This window comes from Oncorhynchus keta, chromosome 10 (assembly GCF_023373465.1).
Source record: "Oncorhynchus keta strain PuntledgeMale-10-30-2019 chromosome 10, Oket_V2, whole genome shotgun sequence".
NCBI lineage: Eukaryota > Metazoa > Chordata > Actinopteri > Salmoniformes > Salmonidae > Oncorhynchus > Oncorhynchus keta.
The window spans coordinates 48,571,196-48,592,367 of NC_068430.1; the positions used below are offsets into that span (position 1 = coordinate 48,571,196).

Sequence of the window (21,172 nt, forward strand, 5' to 3'; positions counted from 1 at the left end):
TTAAGCAAAATTCTGGAGCAATTGGATTTAAACCAGCTAAATGTTTTCTAAATGCCAACTGTATTTGAAAAATTCCAATCTGGTTTTCGTGCCCAGCTCAGAGACAGCCTTAGTGAAAATGGAAAACAATCTTAGAGCCAACACATATGCCAAACAGCTCTCTGTCCCTTATACTCTTGGATTTAGGTGCTGCATTTGACTTTGTTGACCATGATGTCCTTCTGGACAGACTGGAGAGGTGGGTCTCCGGTCCAGTTCTAAATTGGTTTAGGACCTATTTTACCAGTCAAATGTTTTGTCACGCATAGTGAACAAACACTACATGGCCAAAAGTATGTGAACACCTGCTTGTCGAACATCTCATTCCAAAATTGTGGACATTAACATGAAGGTGGTTGAGAGAATGCCAAGAGTGTGCAAAGCTGTCATCAAGGCAAAGTGTGGCTACTTTGAAGAATCTAAAATATATTTAGATTTAACAGTTTTTTTGGTTACTACATGATTCCATTTGTGTTATTTCATAGTTTTGATGTCTTCACTATTATTCTACAATGTAGAAAATAGTTTTTTTTAAGTAAAGAAAAACCCTTGAATGAGTAGGTGTCCAAACATTTCCCTGGTACTGTGCGCTTTTTAGCTTTGCTTTTCCTTAGGGTGCTTTTTTGTCTTTCAGTTTTTATTATTCTTTTGTTTTTATCCTCTTATGTTCATTGTGTAGTTAATATTTTTATTTTCCTTGTTTTTTTAATCCGTTTTTCCCGTGAAGCGCATTGCGTTGCATTTATGTCTGAAATGTGCTGATTGTCCTGCTGAAAGGTGAATTATTCTCCCAGTGTTTGGTGGAAAGCCAACCTAAACCAGGTTAATTTTTTTGTCCTAAAAAACTCCCCAGTCCGTATTGATTACAAGTATACCATAGGCATAGGATTACAAGTATACCATAGGGTGCCACACAATTGGCTCAGCGTCGTGGGGTGTTTGGTGGGGTAGGTCGTCGTTGTAAATATATACCCATACATGATGAACCCACCACTAGGCTTGAAAATATGGAGAGTGGTACTCAGTAATGTGTTGTATTTTATTTGCACCAAATATAACACTTTGTATTCATTGTATACATCTTGTTCAGGGGCAGAACGACAGATCTTTACCTTGTCAGCTCAGGGAGGCTACCAGCCGCCCCTATATATATAAAGTTAATTTCTTTGCCATGTTTTTTGTAATATTACTCTAGATGCATGTTTTGGAATATTTGTATTCTGTACAGGCTTCCTTTTCACTCTGTTGATTAGGTTAGTATTGTGGCGTAACTACAATGGTGTTGATACCTCCTCAGTTTTCTCCTATCACAGCCATTAAACTGTAACTGTTTTAAAATCACAATTGACCTCATGGTGAAATCCCTGAGCGGTTTCCTTCCTCTGGCAACTGAGTTAGGAAGGACGCCTGTATCTTTTATAGTGACTGGGTGTATTATACACCATCCAAAGTGTAATTAATAACTTCACCATGCTCAAAGATGAGAGATGAGCAGTACGTTTACGAGAGATGAGCAGTACGTTTACAAGAGATGAGCAGTACGTTTACAAGAGATGAGCAGTACGTTTACTCTTGGTTACATACTGTATGTAATCGGGATTTTTGTATTTTTTTTTATGATCAAAGGGTAAACAATTCACACAATGAATGCGCAAGAATTGGCGGAAGACAGCGTAGCCATTCGGAGACAGACTCTCCTATATCTTCGCCACGCACCCCTCTGCTTCTTGTTTCTGAGTTTATTTTATTTTTTATTTCTACAGGGACATTGCACATTAATCAACATTTCAGTAACAGAGCCGGTTTTAGCCAGCCGGCTTATTTTCAACTGCAGTCCCTGAGCAGGTTATTAAAAACAATTACAATAACAATACAGACAAGAGCAGTGAGCACACGCAGAGCAACATACTGTAGGACAAGCAAGACGTAGCATGCAGACAGAGCAACATAGCACAAAAAGGAAAGATTTTAAATTATACTCAAGACACATTATCTTCACCCATATTTTAGGTGCTTTCCACTGAAAGCCGCAACTCAATAATCAGCTAAACCTATTGTGACCGGCTTGGAATTTCGTGGTTTTAGGGTCAAGGCCATTTGGCCTTCAAGAGGTGCCCTATTTGCCCGGGCACCAAGGCCATCTAATAGGGCACCAAGGCCATTAACCAAAATAGCCGATTGAAATTGATTTGAAAACCAAAAAACAGTAGCTATTCTGCCGTATGCATTGCTGCTCTTATAATGTGAAGAAATAGCCTAATAGTTTTATCAACATTTTAAGCTTAACTTTCTGATCTGTTGCATCAGCCTCATTGCTTTTAAAAGGTTTTTCGATGTACAGTGGTTGTATTAATTTGGGATCTATAGTGTTCCACAACTGTCCCAGAGTATGTTTGGAATATTTATTTCTCGCACAGACGGACAAGCTGACCAATAGAATAGGTCAACGTTTGTACTATGGGGGATAGTAGATTGACATAGTGGTTTTGCTGTTTGTTAGGCCTACTCATCTTGTTAGGTAATGAAAAGTACATGTGGACAATTCTTTTAACATCTTCAATAAGCACCTCGGGAATTCGATTCTACTTCAGAGCTACTACGCCTGTGAGAAGGAACCAATCACGTGACGGGCATTTGCTAATAAGAATTGAGATATCTGAAAGAGCCATTTAAGTGAGAGGGAACAATGGGCACTTTGTCCGCAAGGCATGTTTTTTTAGGGGGCATTACAGAAACCGGGAAATTTTAGGGCTGCCTATTGCAATGTGTGTTGCCCAAATTGCTGGCTTCCCAAATAGGCATAGTCCTACAAGTTTGTGATTTGAAACCAGCCATATCTCATTTTTAAAAGAAGCTAATGTTCCTGATTCCTCTGTCACGAAGTTATTCTTTCTTTTGAAGTGTTTGGAATTATTTTATTTATAAAATGTAGTAATTATATAATTTTCACAAATGTATTTTCTTTTCTTCCCTATTGGACCTGCCACTATGCCATTTTGTTCCTGTTCGATTTGGTTTTCATAGTAACTTTTTTGCGTTGTCCAGAAGCCAAAGGCACAATCCTAGTCAAAATAGCAACCCATCCTAGTGGTTGCATCTTTAGATTCCCCCTCTTTCTAAGTTCTCATCTCTGTCACATATGGAACCACTATCAGTTGCGCTGTTTAGAATGGTGTTTTCCTGCGAATTGCATTTTGGCAAATGTTTGAAAATTATGCTTTACTGACTCCTTCATTACATGAGTTGCATGTTCTGTTAATATGCATTACCATAATCTAAATGTGATTTCTGTAAATCTGAGCACAATGGGTTATGCACCCAATGCAATATGGGTATGCAAAATTTCTCAAATGGACGGTAAAATTAATATCTTCCCGGTCACACTTTCCTAATGGAAACCCTGTGATGTACATGCTGCTAGGGTTAAAGTAACTTAGCTTCAGGCTAGATAATAGACTGTAGCAGCAGTGTGTGTGTGTGGAGTCCGGTGAGTGTGCTAAGTTATTGCAAAAAAGGGTTAGTGCAGGTAGCCATTCTATTGGCTATTTAGCAGTCTTTTGGCTTGGGGCTAGAGGCAGTTCAGGTTCCAGACTTGGTGCAACAGTATTGCATGCCGTGGGCAGTACTCACCACCGTCTGTAGCAACTTGCGATCAGGTACCTTGTTGTTTCTGTAACAAGTGATGATGCAGCCAGTCAAGATGCTCTCAATGGTGCAGCTGTAGATTTTTCTGAGGGCCCTGCCCAATCTTTTCAGCCTCCTGAGGGAGGGAGAAGAGGGCTTGTGTGTGTGTGTGTGTGTGTGTGTGTGTGTGTGTGTGTGTGTGTGTGTGTGTGTGTGTGTGTGTGTGTGTGTGTGTGTGTGTGTGTGTGTGTGTGTGTGTGTGTGTGTGTGTGTGTGTGTGTGTGTGTGTGTGTGTGTGTGTGTGCCATATACTGGGAACCAGGGGAATGAGACATGGGGCTTTTTTGTGCAACTTTGCCTTGCAGGACCGGGTGATCATCAACCGCCTGGACAGTATATGTCACGCCATCTTGAAGGGGAAGTGGCCCTCGTCCAGCCAGCAGTATGACTCTCCCAGCTCTCTGGCAAACACCTGTGTGCCCAACAGTGTGCACCAGAGGGCTGGCTTCATCTCAACCAGGGTACAGCCATCCCAGAACCTTAACTTCAACATCCCAGCCCCTTCTGTCACCCGCCTGCCCAAGGTGACTATCCCATGTTCATGCTTTGTCCCTTTCTCACATCATAATTCATAACCATTGTTGTGGAAAATCTTCTTTCATGTTTTTGTGGATATTCACCTTTCTATTGTCAGTACTCGTTAATATTCTTCCATTGTTCTTCCATTTCCATGCCGTTCAGTACAAGCAAAGAGGTGCCGGAGAATGCAGCCCAGGAGGCTGGAGGTTGACATCCTTGCCTCTCTTGCAGGAGAGGCTGGTGGCGCCGCCCTATCTGCCCGAACTAAAGCGGGGTAGGCGGTCGTTTGAGTACGAGGGCGTGGTGCTCAGCAAGCAGTGCCACTCAGGGGAGAAGATGCCCCTAACGGTGCCGCACCGAGGCGGGGCGCTGCTGCTCAACGGCTGGCAGGAGGCGGCCATGGACCTCTCCAAGGCCGGGGATCTGGGCATTGGGGGCGAAGTTGCAGCCACTGTAGACCACATGAGCCACCAGGTCCACCCTAGTTCCCACAAACTGCCAGCCATGGGTGCCATGCAGAGTGTCATTCAGAGTGCCATGCAGGGCTCGGTGGGAGTAGACATGGCCGGGATCCTGCAGGCAGGTCTCATCCACCCCGTCACCGGCCAAATCGTCAATGGCAACCTGAGGCGCGACGATGCCTTCATGCGCCGAAGGCGAGGCAGACGGAGAAACGTGGAGGCTGTCGACATGGGGTTTGTCAAGAGCAGAGGAATGCACGTGCCGGAACAACAGGTTTGCAAAGTCAGAAGTTCTTTTGGTTTTGTGAACAGCAAAAATGACAGCTTAACGGTACTAGTTTTCTGCCCCTCCTGGTTTTGATGATAATTAGTGTGGACCTATTCCCCCTACCAAGCTCAGGGGGAAGGACAATAAAGTTGACTCTTGTGGTTTCGTGCTTGGAGGAGGCAATTCATGTGCATTGGTATGCAAGGTTGTGTCTCTAGAGCTTCATACTAGATTTGAGTGGTGAATCAAGGACATCTGATTATGAGTTATCTCTCATTTTTTTCTCTACAGGGTAGGATAGAAGTCATCAGCCATTCTGCGGTGTCGTCCACCTCCTCCCCACCGGAGTGCCCCCCGGGACCCTCCACACCCACCCAGCCAGAGGTGGTGGCCATCGACAGAGAGGCTGCCAACAAGGGCCTGATGGAATGGCTACGGCAGAATCCTAACTACAACATGGAACTGCCCACTTTTGCACCGGTGAGTTGATCATTGTCAAAACAGAAACCAGAAATCCAAGTTGGACGATTCCCTCTCCGTTGGAGGATTCCTGGAATCAAAGAGAGAATAAGCAGGTGGAGGGAACCCATATGTTTTCTGAAATTGTGAGAAAGTTCATGTTAAAGAGGGTTCAACTCACCAGCCGCTAGGTTTTATAGTAAGAGAATATTGCTTGGTTTAGTTTATTAGGAACCCTATTAGCTACAGCACATGCAGCAGCTACTCTTCCTGGGGTCCACATAAAACATACAAATAGATGAGAAAGTGCAGAATAGTAATAGACAAGAACAACATAAGATATTACATTTAAAACCAATTTATTTTAAATTTGAATTAAATAAGAGTTATACAATGCATTCGGACAATATTCAGACCCCTTCCCTTTTTCCACATTTTACAGCCTTATTCTAAAATTGATTAAATTATAATTTTTTTACTCCTCAATATACACACAATACCCCATAGTGAAAATATATATTTTTTCCTAAATTATAAAAAATAGCAAACACTTTTATTTAGGGCTCCCGAGTGGTGCAGCGGTCTAAGGCACTGCTAGAGGCATCACTACAGACCCTGGTTCGATTCCAGGCTGTATCACAACTGGCTGTGATTGGGAGTCCTATAGGGCTACGCACAATTGGCCCAGCGTCGTCCGGGTTTGGCTGGGGTAGGCCGTCATTCTAAATAAGAATTGGTTCTTAACTGACTTGCCTAGTTAAATAAAATAAAAAATGTATTACATAAGTATTCAGACCCTTTGCTATGTGACTTGATATTGTGCTTAGGGGAATCCTGTTTCCATAGATTATCCTTGAGCTGTTTCTACAACTTGATTGGAGTCCATCTGTGGTAAATTCAATTGATTAGACGTGATTTGGAAAGGCACACACCTGTCTATATGAAGGTCCCACAGTTCACAGGACATGTCAGAGCAAAAACCAAGCCTTGAGTTCAAAGGAATTGTACGTAAGAGCTCCGAGACAGTATTGTGTCGAGCCACAGATCTGGGGAAGGGTACCAAAACATTTTGACAGCATTGAAGATCCCCAAGAACACAATGGCCTCCATCATTCTTACATTGAAGAAGTTTTGAACCACCAATACTCCTAGAGCTGGCCACCCGGCCAAACAGAGTAAATGGGGGAGAAGGGCCTTGGTCAGGGAGGTGTCCAAGAATCCGATGGTTACTCTGACAGAGCTCTGGAGTTCCTCTGTGGAGATGGGAGAACCTTCCAGAAGGACAACCATTTCCGCAGCACTCCACCAATCAGGCCTTTATGTTAGTGTCCAGACAGAAGTCACTCCTCAGTAAAAGGCACATGACAGCCCACTTGGAGTTTTCCAAAAGGCACCTAAAGGACTCTGGTCTGAATGCCAAATGTCACATCTGGAGGAAACCTGGCACCATCAGTGAAGCATGGTGGTGGCAGCATCATGCTGTGGGGATGTTTTTAAGCTACAGGGACTGGGAGACTAGTCAGGATCGAAGAAAAGATGAACAGAGCAAAGTACAGCGAGATCCTTGATGAAAACCTGTTCCAGAGTGCTCAGGACCTCCACACTGGGGCAAGGGTTCACCTTCCAACAGGATAACAACCCTAAGCACACAACAAAGACAACGTCGGCGTGGCTTCGGGACAAGTCTTTGAATGTCATTGAGTGGCCCAGCCAGAGCCCGGACTTCAACCCGATCAAGCATCTCTGGAGAGACCTGAAAATAGCTGTGCAGCGACGCTCCCCATTCAACCTGACAGAGCTTGAGGATCTGCAGAGAAAAATGGGAGAAACTCCAAATACAGGTGCGCCAAGCTTGGAGCGTCATGCCTGAGAAGATTCAAGGCTACTTCAACAAAGTACTGAGTAAAGGGTCATTTTTTTAAATTAGTAATACATTTGCACCAATTCTAAAAACCTGTTTTTGCTTTGTCATAATGGGGTATTGTGTGTAAAAAAAATATATATATTTTTACCAATTTTAGGAGGCTGTAACATAACAAAATGTGGAAAAGTCGAGGGGTGTGAATACTTTCCGAAGGCACTATGTATGTACAGTACCAGTCAAAAGTTTGAAGGGTTCAAGGGTTTTTCTTTATTTTTACTATTTTCTACATGGTTGAAACTATAACTTTGTGTGTGTGTATCATCACACACACAAGTATGTGAACACCTCTTCAAATTAGCGAAATCGGCTATTATTGGAAAAACTCTGTGGTTTTCAACGTGGCACCGTCATAGGTCAGTTTGTCATATTTCTGCCTTGCTGGAGCTGCCCCGGTCAACTGTAAGTGCTGTTATTGTGACGTGGAAACATCTAAGAGCAACAACTGCTCAGCCGCGAAGTGGAAGGCCACACAAGCTCACTGAACGGGACCGCTGAAACGCGTAGTGCGTAAAAATTGTATATTCTTGGTTGCAACACTTACTACTGAGTTCCAAACTGCCTCTGGAAGCAACATCAGCACACAAACTGTTTGTCCGGAGCTTCATGAAATGAGTTTCCAGCCGCACATAAGCCGAAGTTCACCATGCGCAATGCCAAGCGTCTGCTGGAGTGGTGTAAAGCTCGCCGCCATTGGACTCTGGAGCATTGGGAACGCGTTCTCTGGAGTGATGAATCACGCTTCACCATCTGACACTCCAGCGGACAAATCTGGATTTGGCGGATGCCAGGAGATCTCTACCTGCCCCAATGCATAGTGCCAACTAAAGTTTGGTGGAGGAGGAATAATGGCTAGGACCCTTAGTTCCACTGGTTGTCATAAGGTGTATGCACCAATTTGTAAGTCGCTCTGGATAAGAGCGTCTGCTAAATGACTTAAATGTAAAAATGTAAATGTGAAGGGAAATCTTAACTCTACAGCATACAATGACATTCTAGATGATTCTGTGCTTCTAACTTTGTGGCAACAGTTTGAGGAAGGCCCGTTCCTGTTTCAGCATGACAATGCCCCTGTACACAAAGCGAAGTCCATACAGAAATGGTCGAGATCGGTGTGGAAGAACTTCACTGGTCTGCACAGAGCCCTGACCTCGACAGCATCGAATGCCTTTGGGATGAATTGGAACGCCGACTGCGAACCAGGCCTAATCGTCCAACATCAGTGCCTGATCTCACTAATGCTCTTGTGGCAGAATGGAAGCAAGTCCCAGCAACAATATTCCAACGTCTAGTGGAAAGTCTTCCCAGAAGAGTGGAGGCTGTTATAGCAGCAAATGGGAGACCACCTCCATATTAATGCCTATGATTTTGGAATGAGATGTTCAACGAGCAGAAGTCCACATTTGGTCATGTAGTTTATATACACTGACCAAAAATATAAACGCAACATGGAAAGTGTTGGTCCCAAGTTTCATGACCTGAAATAAAAAGTCCCAGAAATTGTCCATATACACAAAAAGCTTATTTTTCTCAAATGATGTGCACAAATTTGTTTATAGCCCTGTTAGTGAGAATTTCTCCTTTGCCAAGATAATCCATCCATCAGGTGTGGAATATCAAGAAGCTGATAAAACAGCATGGTAATTACACAGTTGCACCTTGTGCTGGGAACAGTGAATCGTCTGAGGAGGGGGGGCCAAGTCGGTGGGCTTATGACCGCCAAGGCCCATAGATTAGCCAGCAGCATACCACCCTGCATACCACTGCTGGCTTGCTTCTGAAGCTAAGCGGGGTTGGTCCTGGTCAGTTCCTGGATGGGAGACCAGATGCTGCTGGAAGTGGTGTTGGAGGGCCAGTAGGAGGCACTCTTCCCTCTGGTCTAAAAAAATTATATCCCAATGCCCCAGGGACACTGCCCTGTGTAGGGTGCTGTCTTTTGGATGGGATGTTAAACGGGTGTCCTGACTCAGGTCATTAAAAGATCCCATGGCACTTATCGTAAGAGTAGGGGTGTTAACCCCGGTGTCCTGACTAAATTCCCAATCTGGCCCTCAAACTAACTCGGTCACCTAATAATCCCCAGTTTATAATTGGCTCATTAATCCCCCTGCTCTCCCCTGTAACTATTCCCTAGGTCGTTGCTGCAAATGAGAACGTGTTCTCAGTCAACTTACCTGGTAAAATAACAGATAAATAAATACATTCATTAGTCTCTAATTTTATATTTCTTTTGACTGATTTCCTTGTGTACTGTAACTCAGTAAAAAAATATATAATTGTTGCATGTTGCGTTCATATTTTTGTTCAGTATAGTTAAATTCGATCTTTAGAAAGAGGGGCGCTGTGATACTATGTTTTTGTTTTGTATCTGTTTTTCTTTTAAGCCAAACTTTTTACTTTTGCCTGGGTAACCTCCGGTACCAGAGCATTCCACGATGACATGGCGCTATATATAACTGAAATGCATTAAATCTGTTTTTGGTTTGGTTATCATTTTATTTTTTTTTAACCTTTTTTTAAATTTAAAGTCAGTTTAGAACAAATTCTTATTTTCAATGACGGCCTAGGAACAGTTGGTTAACTGCCTTGTTCAGGGGCAGAACGACAGATTTTTACCTTGTCAGCTCAGGGATTTGATCTTGCAACCTTTAATGGCGTGTTTGGTGGATTATGTATGTCTGTTTGAAGAGTTTGCTAGATTATACAAGTGGGAGGGCATTTAAAACACATGTTTCTTATTCAAGACTAGAAGAGAAGTAGTCGATTTCCCCTCAACCATGAAAGACTATCATGCATTTTGTTGATGTTGGTTCTGTGTGTGTGCAGTTAAGGGCAAGGAGTGCTGCTTTGTTTTGAGGCAACTGCAGCTATACCAGGGTTTTCTTTGCTGCACCTGACCATATTACCGGACAGTTAATCAAAATGAGACCAGATAAAAGCCTCAACCACTAGTACAAAAGAACATATATTTGTATAACAACTTAAATCTCCCCATCTTCACAACAACTTTGTCAATATGACTTGAACATGACAACTGACCATCCAGTGTTGCTCCTAGGAGTTCATCTTGTTCAATGGTCACACAATTAATGCACAACTTCAGTTGAGGTTTAGGTCTAAGTATGCTTTGAACCAAATACAATGCTTTTGATTTTATGCACTTAAGACCAATGTATTGTTAATTGCCCATTTTGACACTGACTGTAACTCCTTGCTAAGAGTCTCAGGGAGCTCACTGGCTGCAGGTGCTGATGTGTACAGTCGTGGCCAAAGGTTTTGAGAATGACACAAATATACATTTTCACAAAGTCTGCTGCCTCAGTTTGTATGATGGCAATTTGCATATACTCCAGAATGTTATGAAGAGTGATCAGATGAATTGCAATTAATTGCAAATCCCTCTTTGCCATGCAAAATGTACTGAATCCCCCCCCCCCCCAAAAAAAAAAAAAAACATTTCCACTGCATTTCAGCCACAAAGGACCAGCTGACAGTGATTCTCTCGTTAACACAGGTGTGAATGTTGACGAGGACAAGGCTGGAGATCACTCTGTCATGCTGATTGAGTTCGAATAACAGACTGGATGCTTCAAAAGGAGCGTGGTGCTTGAATCATTGTTCTTCCTCTGTCAACCATGGTTACCTGCAAGGAAACACGTGCCGTCATCATTGCTTTGCACAAAAAGGGCTTCACAGGCAAGGATATTGCTGCCAGTAAGATTGCACCTAAATCAACCATTTATCGGATCATCGAGAACTTCAACGAGAGCGGTTCAATTGTTGTGAAGAATGCTTCAGGGCGCCCAAGAAAGTCCAGCAAGCGCCAGGACCGTCTCCTAAAGTTGATTCAGCTGCGGGATCGGGGCACCACCAGTACAGAGCTTGCTCAGGAATGGCAGCAGGCAGGTGTGAGTGCATCTGCACGCACAGTGAGGTGAAGACTTTGAGGATGGCCTGGTGTCAGGAAGGGCAGCAAAGAAGCCACTTCTCTCCAGGAAAAACATCAGGGACAGACTGATATTCTGCAAAAGGTACAGGGATTGGACTGCTGAGGACGGGGGTAAAGTAATTCTCTGATGAATCCCCTTTCTGATTGTTTGGGGCATCTGGAAGAAAGCTTGTCCGGAGAAGACAAGGTGAGCGCTACCATCAGTTCTGTGTCATGCCAACAGTAAAGCATCCTGAGACCATTCATGTGTGGGGTTGCTTCTCAGCCAAGGGAGTGGGCTCACTCACAATGTTGCCTTCGAACACAGCCATGAATAAAGAATGGTACCAACACATCCTCTGAGAACAACTTCTCCCAACCATCCAGGAACAGTTTGGTGACGAACGATACCTTTTCTAGCATGATGGAGCACCTTACTATAAGGCAAATGTGATAACTAAGTGGCTCGGGGAACAAAACATCGATATTTTGGGTCCATGGCCAGGAAACTCCCCAGACCTTAATCCCATTGACAACTTGTGGTCAATCCTCAAGAGGCGGGTAGACAAACAAAACCCCACAAATTCTGACAAACTCCAAGCATTGATTATGCAAGAATGGGCTGCCATCAGTCAGGATGTGGCCCAGAAGTTAATTGACAGCATGCCAGGGCAGATTGCAGAGGTCTTGAAAAAGAAGGGTCAACACTGCAAATATTGACTCTTTGCATCAACTTCCTGTAATTGTCAATAAAAGCCTTTGACACTTATGAAATGCTTGTAATTATACTTCAGTAGGCCATAGTACATCTGACATAAATATCTAAAGACACTGAAAGCAGCAAACTTTGTGGAAATTAATATTTGTCATTCTCAACTTTTGGCCACAACTGTAGTGTGCAATTGTCAGCATATATAGTCATTTTAGCTTCTTGTAAGACAAATGGCAAATCATTTGTAAAAATAGAGAAAAGTAGCTGCACAAGGAAACTGCCCTGAGGGATACTGCACTGTACATATCTGATGTTAGAGAAGCTTTCATTGACGAATACTCTTGAATTCTATTGGATAAGTAACTCTCCAACCACGTGATGACAGGTGATGTTGTAGTGTGCTGACCTTGCCAAATCTGGGGTTTCAGTCTCCTGGCGCAGCGATGTTGCACAGCTTTGTGGAGCGGCCCAAACAGCGGAGACATCGCTGCAAAGACCCCACCAAGCTGGACGTCAACTCCCTAACAGGGGAGGAGAGGGTGCCCGTGGTCCACAGAAGCACTGGCCGCAGGGTAACCTTTTTGACACACAACCACACACCAACACTGATGCACGAGCACACTTAACATCACTGACATGAATCATGTTTCCATTCAACCATATGAGAGTAAAGTACCTGTCGGATAACAAAAACTTGTGTTTTAGCGCAATGTTCCAATGTCTTTTTGGTCTCCTTTCTTTTGCTCCTGTGCTGTGTGCACTGTTCAACTTCCAACAGAATCGGTTAATTCCCCTTCTAACGATACCCTTTTTATGTCTCAACTCCCAGAACAGAGCAGACCCTAATAAAAATGGGAGTATCAGTGAACATGACTGGAATATTAATGCTCAGTTTCTGTCGCGCGCAGCATTGCGGTACCACGCACTGCTAGCAGCATTTTAGCCACTTGATTTCAACATCTAAACTAAGTGAACAGGCCATGTTGTTCAAACAGTTGCAGACCGACAGGATTCATAACAGTTCCACTGTTCTACCTTTGTTAACAAGCAAATAGATCCAAGTTGGCTTTAAATTTAAAGATTAGCTGCCTACTCACAAGCATGTGGGCTTGTGCTTGAGAGATTGTTCATGAGACCTGTGTTAATTTTCTATAATGCCGACTACCAGAAGTTGGTCATTATTAGTGGATGTGCATGGTTCTGAAAAAAATACATTTTTATAGACATACTTGAAAGCCAGATCAGTAATTATTGCAGAAAAGTAGGTTAACCTCCTAGAGTCCGTCTGCTCCCCCGCGAAAATATAATTAGCATAATGAAAGTTAAAGCTAGAGTGATCTGTTATTTTTTACATCGGCACCTGCCAATGTCGCAATTCTACATTTGCAGTGAAAGGTGACAGCTAGAGCGTCTATAGCGCCCAAACAGTTTGGGCTACGCAGTTAGTGCTAGGAAAAACTTTATGGAAGTATACAGTACCAGTCAAAAGTTTGGACATCTACTCATTCAAGAGTTTCTTTATTTTTACTATTTTCTACATTGTAGAATAATAGTGAAAGACATCAGACCTATTAGATAACACATGGAATCATGTAGTAGCCAAAAAAGTGTTAAACAAATCTAAATATATTTATATTTTGGATTCTTCAAAGTAGCCACCCTTTTGCCTTGATGACAGCTTTGCACAAATCAAGATGGTGCATTCGGAAAGTATTGAGACCCCTTGACATTTTCCACAATTTGTTACTTTGATTGGATTTTAATAATTATTCAAAAATGATTTTTTTTAAATATATAAATACCCCATAATGACAAAGATAAAACAGGTTTTTAGACATTTATGCAGATTAATTCAAAATAATAAACGGATCACATTTACATAATTATTCAAACCATTTACTCACTACTTTGTTGATGCACCTTTTTCAGCAATTACAGCCTCAAGTCTAATGGGTATATGATGCTGCAAGCTTGGCACACCTGTATTTGGGGAGTTTCTCCCGTTCCTTTCTGCAGAACCTCTTAAACTCTTGTCAGATTGGATGGGGAGCGTCGCTATTTTCAGGTCTCCAGAGATGCTTGATCGGGTTGAAGTCCAGTCTCTGGCCTGGGCCACTCAAGGACATTCAGATACTTGTCCCAAAGCTACTCCTGCATTGTTTTGGTACCCTTCTCCAGATCTGTGCCTCGAAACAATCCTATCTCGGAGCTCTAAATCAAGTCAAATAATTGTATTTGTGGCCTCCCGGGTGGCGCAGTGGTTAAGACTCTTGAGTTCGCGCCCAGGCTCTGTCGTAACCGGCCGCGACCGGGAGGTCTGTGGGGCGACGCACAATTGGCCTAGCGTCACCCGGGTTAGGGAGGGTTTGGCCGGTAGGGAAATCCTTGTCTCATCGCGCACCAGCGACTCCTGTGGCGGGCTGGGCGCAGTGCGCGCTAACCAAGGTTGCCAGGTGCACGGTGTTTCCTTCGACACATTGGTGCGGCTGGCTTCCGGGTTGGATGGCGCTGTGATAAGAAGCAGTGCGGGTTGTGTATCGGAGGACGCATGACTTTCAACCTTCGTCTCTCCCGAGCCCGTACGGGAGTTGTAGGGGGGGTTAATGCAAATAGTCGGGCTAGCCATAATTTTTTATCTGTTCTTGAGTCTTATGGCTTGGGGATAATAGCTGTTAAGAACCTTTTGGACCTAGACTTGGAGCTCCGGTACTGCTTGCCGTGCGGTAGCAGTGCCTTGCGGTCGGAGGCCGAGCAGTTGCCATACCAGGCGATAATGCAACCACTCAGGATGCTCTTGATGGTGCAGCTGTAGAACTTTATATTTTCTGTCTCCTGAGGGGGAATAGGCTTTGTCGTACCCTCTTCACGACTGTCTTGGTGTGTTTTGGACCATGAAAGTTCGTTGGGGATATGGACACCAATGAACTTGAAGCGCTCAACCTGCTCCACTACAGCATGGGGGCATGCTCGGCCACCCTTTTCCTGTTGTCCACGATCATCTCCTTTGTCTTGTTCACAGTGAGGGAGAGGTTGTTATTCTTGTACCACACTGCCAGGTCTCTGACCTCCTCCCTATAAGCTGTCTCATCATTGTCTGTGATCAGGCCTACCACTGTTGTGTCGTCTGCAAACTTAATGATGGTGTTGGAGTCATGCTTGGCCATGCAGTCATGGGTGAACAGGGAGTACAGGCGGGGGACTGAGCACGCACCTCTGAGGGGCCCCCGTGTTGAGGATCAGCGTGGCAGATGTTGTTACCTACCCTTACCACCTGGGGGCGGCCTGTCAGGAAGTGTAGGATCCTGTTGCAGAGGGTGTTTATTCCCAGGGTCCTTAGCTTAGTGATGAACTTTAAGGGCACTATGGTGTTAAACGCTGAGCTGTAGCCAATGAATAGTATTCTCACGTAGGTGTTGCTTTAGTGCAGGTGGGAAAAGGGCGGTGGGAAGTGCAATAGAGATTGCATATGTTGGGGCTGTGTGCAAATTGGAGTGAGTCTAGGGTTTCTAATGGTGTTGATGTGAGTCATTACCAGCCATTCAAAGCACTTAATGAATACAGACGTGAGTGCTACGGGTTGGTAGTCATTTAGGCCGGTTACCTTGGTGTTCTTTGGCACAGGGACTATGGTGATCTGCTTGAAACATGTTGGTATTACAGACTCGGTCAGGGACAGGTTAAAAATATCAGTGAAGCCACTTGCCAGCTGGTCAGCGCATGCTCGGAGTACACGTCCTGATAATTTGTCTGGCCCTGCAGCCTTGAAAGTTTACCTGTTTAAAGGTCTTACTCAGATCGGCTACGGAGAGCGTGATCACACAGTCATCCGGAACAGCTGGTGCTCTCATGCATGCTTCAGTGTTGCTTGCCTCGAAACGCGAATAGAAGTAATTTAGCTCGTCTGGTAGGCTCGTGTCACTAGGCAGCTCACGGCTGTGCTTTCCCTTGCAGTCCGTAATAGTTTGCAAGCCATGCAAGTTTGTAATCCATGGCTTCTGGTTGGGCTATGTACTTAGAGTCACTGTGGGGACGATGTCATCGATGCACTTATTGATGAAGCCAGTGACTGATGTGGTGTACTCCTCAATGCCATTGGAAGAATTCCAAAACATATTCCAGTCTGTGCTAGTAAAACAGTCCTGTAGCTTAGCATCTGTGTCATCTGACCACTGCTGTATTGCGCGAGTCACTGGTACTTCCTGCTTTTAGTTTTTTCTTGTGAGCAGGAATCATGAGGATAGAATTATTGTCAGATCTGCCAAATGGAGGGCGAGTTTGTACGCATCTCTGTGTGGAGTAAAGGTAGCCCCCCCCTCTGGTTGCAGATGTAACATGCTGGTAGAAATTAGGTAAAATTATTTTGTTTCCCAGCATTAAAGTCCCCAGCCACGAGGAGCGCCTCCTCTGGATGAGCATTTACTTGTTTTCTTATGGCCATATACAGCTAGTTGAGTGCTGTCTTAGTGTCAGCATCGGTTTGTGGTGGTCAATAGACAGCTATGAAAAATATAGTTCAAAACGCTCTTGATAATTATTGTGGTCTACAGCTTATCATGAGATACTTTACCTCAGGCGAGCAAAACATAGAGACTTCATTAATATTAGATTTCGTGCACCAACTGTTATTGTCAAATATACACAGACCGCCACCCCTTGTCTTACCGGAGGCAGCTACTCTATCTTGCCAATGCACGGAAAACCCAGCAAGCATTACATTTACATTTACATTTAAGTCATTTAGCAGACGCTCTTATCCAGAGCGACTTACAAATTGGTGCATTCACCTTATGACATCCAGTGGAACAGCCACTTTACAATAGTGCATCTAAATATTTTAAGGGGGGTGAGAAGGATTACTTTATCCTATCCTAGGTATTCCTTAAAGAGGTGGGGTTTCAGGTGTCTCCGGAAGGTGGTGATTGACTCCGCTGTCCTGGCGTCGTGAGGGAGTGTGTTCCACCATTGGGGAGCCAGAGCAGCGAACAGTTTTGACTGGGCTGAGCGGGAACTGTACTTCCTCAGTGGTAGGGAGGCGAGCAGGCCAGAGGTGGATGAATGCAGTGCCCTTGTTTGGGTGTAGGGCCTGATCAGAGCCTGGAGGTACTGAGGTGCCGTTCCCCTCACAGCTCCGTAGGCAAGCACCATGGTCTTGTAGCGGATGCGAGCTTCAACTGGAAGCCAGTGGAGAGAGCGGAGGAGCGGGGCATGTCGTCATTCAGCCACGAATCGGTGAAGCATAAGATATTACCGTTTTGAATGTCCCGTTGTTAGGATAGTCTTGATCGGAGCTCATCCAGTTTATTATCCAATGATTGCACGTTGGCTAATAGGACTGACATTAGAGGCGGGTTACCCACTCTGATTCTTACAATGCACGCTGACCGACGACCCCTATATCTCTTGACTCTTCTTCATACAAATGACTGGGATTTGGGCCTTATCCGGTGTCTGAAGTAAATCCTTTGCGTCCGACTCATTAAAGACCAAAAATCTTTGTTCAGTACGAGGTGAGTAATCGCTGTTCTGATTATCAGAAACTATTTTTGGTCATAAGAGATGGTGGCAGAAACATTATGTACAAAATAAGTTAGAAATAACATGATAAAATACACAATAGCACAATTGGTTAGGAGCCTGTAAAACAGCAGCCATTCTACTACTGTACGGACACATAATTTCTACCTCATTGCTTGGTTTTTGCTCTGACATGTACTGTCAACTGTGGGACCTTATATGGACAGGTGTGTGCCTTTCCTAATCATGTCCAATCAATTGAATTTACCACAGGTGGACGCCAATCAAGTTGTTGAAACATCTCAAGGATGATCAATGGAAACAGGATGCACCTGAGCTCAATTTCGAGTCTCATAGCAAAGGATCTGAATACTTTTGTAAATAAGGTATCTGTTTTTTGTTATAATACATTTTCAGAAAATATTATTTTTTCGCTTTGTCATGAGGGGTTTTGTTGTATTTAAACCATTTTAGAATAAGGCTGTAATGTAACAAAATGTGGGAAAAGTCAAGGGGTCTGAGTACTTTCCCAATGCACTGTATATTGTGAATCGCCTATAAGTTTGAAAAAAATCAAGATACGATTTTCAAGCCATATCGCCCACAGGCCTGATGGAAACAGAAAATTGTGGGAAAACTTTCCTAAATGTCATCAAAACAAAATACGTTCCTCAGTAGTGGATAATGTTTTTGGTATGTGAATTAGATAAATTGCCTTCACTGTACTCCTTGACATTCTACATTTTGTTGTGTTGCAGCCTGAATTCAAAATGTATTAAATATGTTGTTTTTTTTTGTCTAACCAATCTACACACAGTATCCCATAATGACAAAGTAAAAACATATTTTTTGCAAACTTATTGAAAGTGAAATACAGATATATCTCATTTATGTATGTATTCATACCCAAGTCAATACTTTGTAGAATCACCTTTGGCAGCGATTACAAATGTAAGTCTCTAGGATCTTTCCACACCTGGATTGTGCAACATTTGCCCATTATTCTTTCAAAATTCTTTAAACAAACCATTTTTTAAAACAACCATTTTCTGGGATTGCCATAGATTTTCAAGTCCTGTCAAAACTGTAACTCAGCCATTCAGTAACATTCACTGTTTTCTTGGTAAACAACTCCAGTGCAAAATTGTAATTCTTCGCCTACCTCCTCATGCCTTTTGCACACAATGTATATAGACTCTCTTTTTTTTCTACTGTGTTATTGACTTGTTAATTGTTTACTCCATGTGTAACTCTGTGTTGTCTGTTCACACTGCTATGCTTTATCTTGGCCAGGTCGCAGTTGCAAATGAGAACTTGTTCTCAACTAGCCTACCTGGTTAAATAAAGGTGAAATAAAGTAGATTGATCTGGTGTTTTAGATTATTGTCCTGCTGAACGGTGAATTAATCTGTGTTTGATGAAAAGCAGACCGAATCAGGTTTTCTGCTTGTATTTTGCCTTTGATTAGCTCCATTCCATTTATTTTTTATCTTGAGAAACTCCCCAGTCCTTAATGATTACAGGCATAATCATAACATGATGCAGCCACCAATATGCTTGAAAATATGCAGAGTGGTACTCCGTAATGTGCTGTATTGGATTTGCCCCAAACATAACACTTTCTATTCAGCACATTTTTTGCAGTATTACTTTATTGCCTTGTTGCAAACAGGATGCATGTTATGGAATATTTGTATTCTTCCTTTTCACTGTCATTTAGGTTAGTATTGTGGCGCAACTACAATGTTGTTCATCCATCCTCAGTTTTCTCCTACCACAGCCTCAAAGTCACCATTTGCCTCATAGTGAAATCCCTGAGTGGTTTCTTTCCTCTCCGGCAACTGAGTTAGGAAGAACACCTGTATCTTTGTGGTGACTGGGTGTATTGATACATCATCCAAAGTGTAATTAATAACTTTACCATGCTCAAAGGGATATTTAATGTCTGCTTTTCAAATGTTTTACCCATCTACCAATAGATGTCCTTTTTGTGAGGCAATGGAAAACCTCCCTGCTCTTTTTGGTTGAATCTGTGTTTGAAATTCATTGCTTGACTGCGGGACCTTAAAGATAATTGTATGTGCGGGGTACAGAGATGAGGATAATATATAATATAATAATATAATAATATAATATATGCCATTTAGCTGACGCTTTTATCCAAAGCGACTTACAGTCATGTGTGCATACATTCTACGTATGGGTGGTCCCGGGAATCGAACCCACTACCCTGGCGTTACAAGCGCCATGCTCTACCAACTGAGCCACAGAAGGACCATGTCATTCAGAAATCATGTTAAACACTATTGCACACAGAATGAGTCCATGCAACTTATTATGTGACTTGTTAAGCAAATGTTTACTGCTGAACTTATTTAGGCTTGCCATAACAAAGGGGTTGAATACTTAGTGACTTAAGACATTTCAGCTTTTCTGTTTCATTTAAATGGCAAAAAAATGAAATACAAAAAATACATGCACTTTGACATTATGGGGTATAGCGTGTAGGCGAGTGACAACATAATCTCTAATCTCAAAATCTCTTTAATCTATTTTAAATTCAGGCTGTATCACAAAATGTGGGAAAAGGGGTGAAACAATGCCTTCAGGAAGTTATGTGACAAATGGCAGTGGAAATACTTTTTTGCGCAAATGTTAATAGAATAACCATGTCACAGTAAACTTGCAGTCATGTGATGTTGGGTGTTCCTCCCACAATGACTTTTTACATATTTTATGTTAGAGCCTTATTCTAAAATGGATTAAATCAATAAAAATCCTCATCAATCTACACACAATACCGCATAATGAAAAAGTGTAAAAAAAAAGGTTTAAACATTTTTTTACATTATTTATTTACATAAGTATTCAGGCCCTTTGCTATGAGACTCGATATTGAGCTCAGGTGCATCCTGTTTCCATGGATCTTCCTTGATGTTTCTACAACTTGATTTGAGTCCACCTGTGGTAAATTCAATTGATTGGACATGAAAGGCTGCCGGAGGTGACACACCTGGTGACACACCTGTCTATATAAGGTCCCACAGTGCATGTCAGAGCAAAAACCAAGCAATGAGGTCGAAGCAATTGTCCGTAGAGCTCCGAGACAGGATTGTGTTGAGGCACAGATCTGGGGAAAGGTACCAAAAAATGTCTGCAGCATTTATTTATCTTTTACTTAGGCAAGTCGGTGAAGAACACATTCTTATTCTCAATGACGGCCTAGGAACAGTGGGTTAACTGCCTGTTCAGGGGCAGAACGACAGATTTGTACCTTGTCAGCTCGGGGTTTTGAACTTGCAACCTTCCGGTTACTAGTCCAACACTCTAACCACTAGGCTACGCTGCCGCCCCGATGTCCTGAGTTCATATTTCCCTCGATCCTGACAAAGGTGACCAAGAACACAGTGGCCTCCATCATTCTTAAATGGAAGAAGTTTGGAACCACCAAGACTCTTCCTAGAGCTGGCCGCCCAGCCAAACTGAGCAATCGAGTTAGAAGGGCCTTGATCAAGGAGGTGACCAAGAATCCGATGGTTACTCTGACAGAGCTCCAGAGTTCCTCTGTGGAGGTGGGAGAACCTTCCAGAAGGGCAACCATCTCTGCAGCACTCCACCAATCAGGCCTTTATGGCAGAGTGGCCAGAGGGAAGCCACTCTTCAGTAA

At 43.2% G+C, this 21,172-nt stretch overlaps 1 protein-coding gene across 8 annotated transcripts in view; it reads left to right on the forward strand.

The window, feature by feature from the left end:
- The window catches only part of chd6 (chromodomain helicase DNA binding protein 6), a 109,637-nt gene that overhangs the window by 79,400 nt on the left and 9,065 nt on the right, over positions 1 to 21,172 (forward strand). For 6 of the 8 annotated variants that reach the window (XM_035778483.2, XM_035778482.2, XM_035778475.2 and 3 more), the window contains exons 33-36: positions 4,029 to 4,247; positions 4,405 to 4,977; positions 5,263 to 5,451; positions 12,420 to 12,563. In XM_035778483.2, coding sequence (XP_035634376.1) covers positions 4,029 to 4,247; positions 4,405 to 4,977; positions 5,263 to 5,451; positions 12,420 to 12,563 — 1,125 coding nt within the window. The remainder of the gene's footprint in view (positions 1 to 4,028; positions 4,248 to 4,404; positions 4,978 to 5,262; positions 5,452 to 12,419; positions 12,564 to 21,172) is intronic. The other 2 variants (XM_035778481.2, XM_035778484.2) reach the window with 2 other exon arrangements.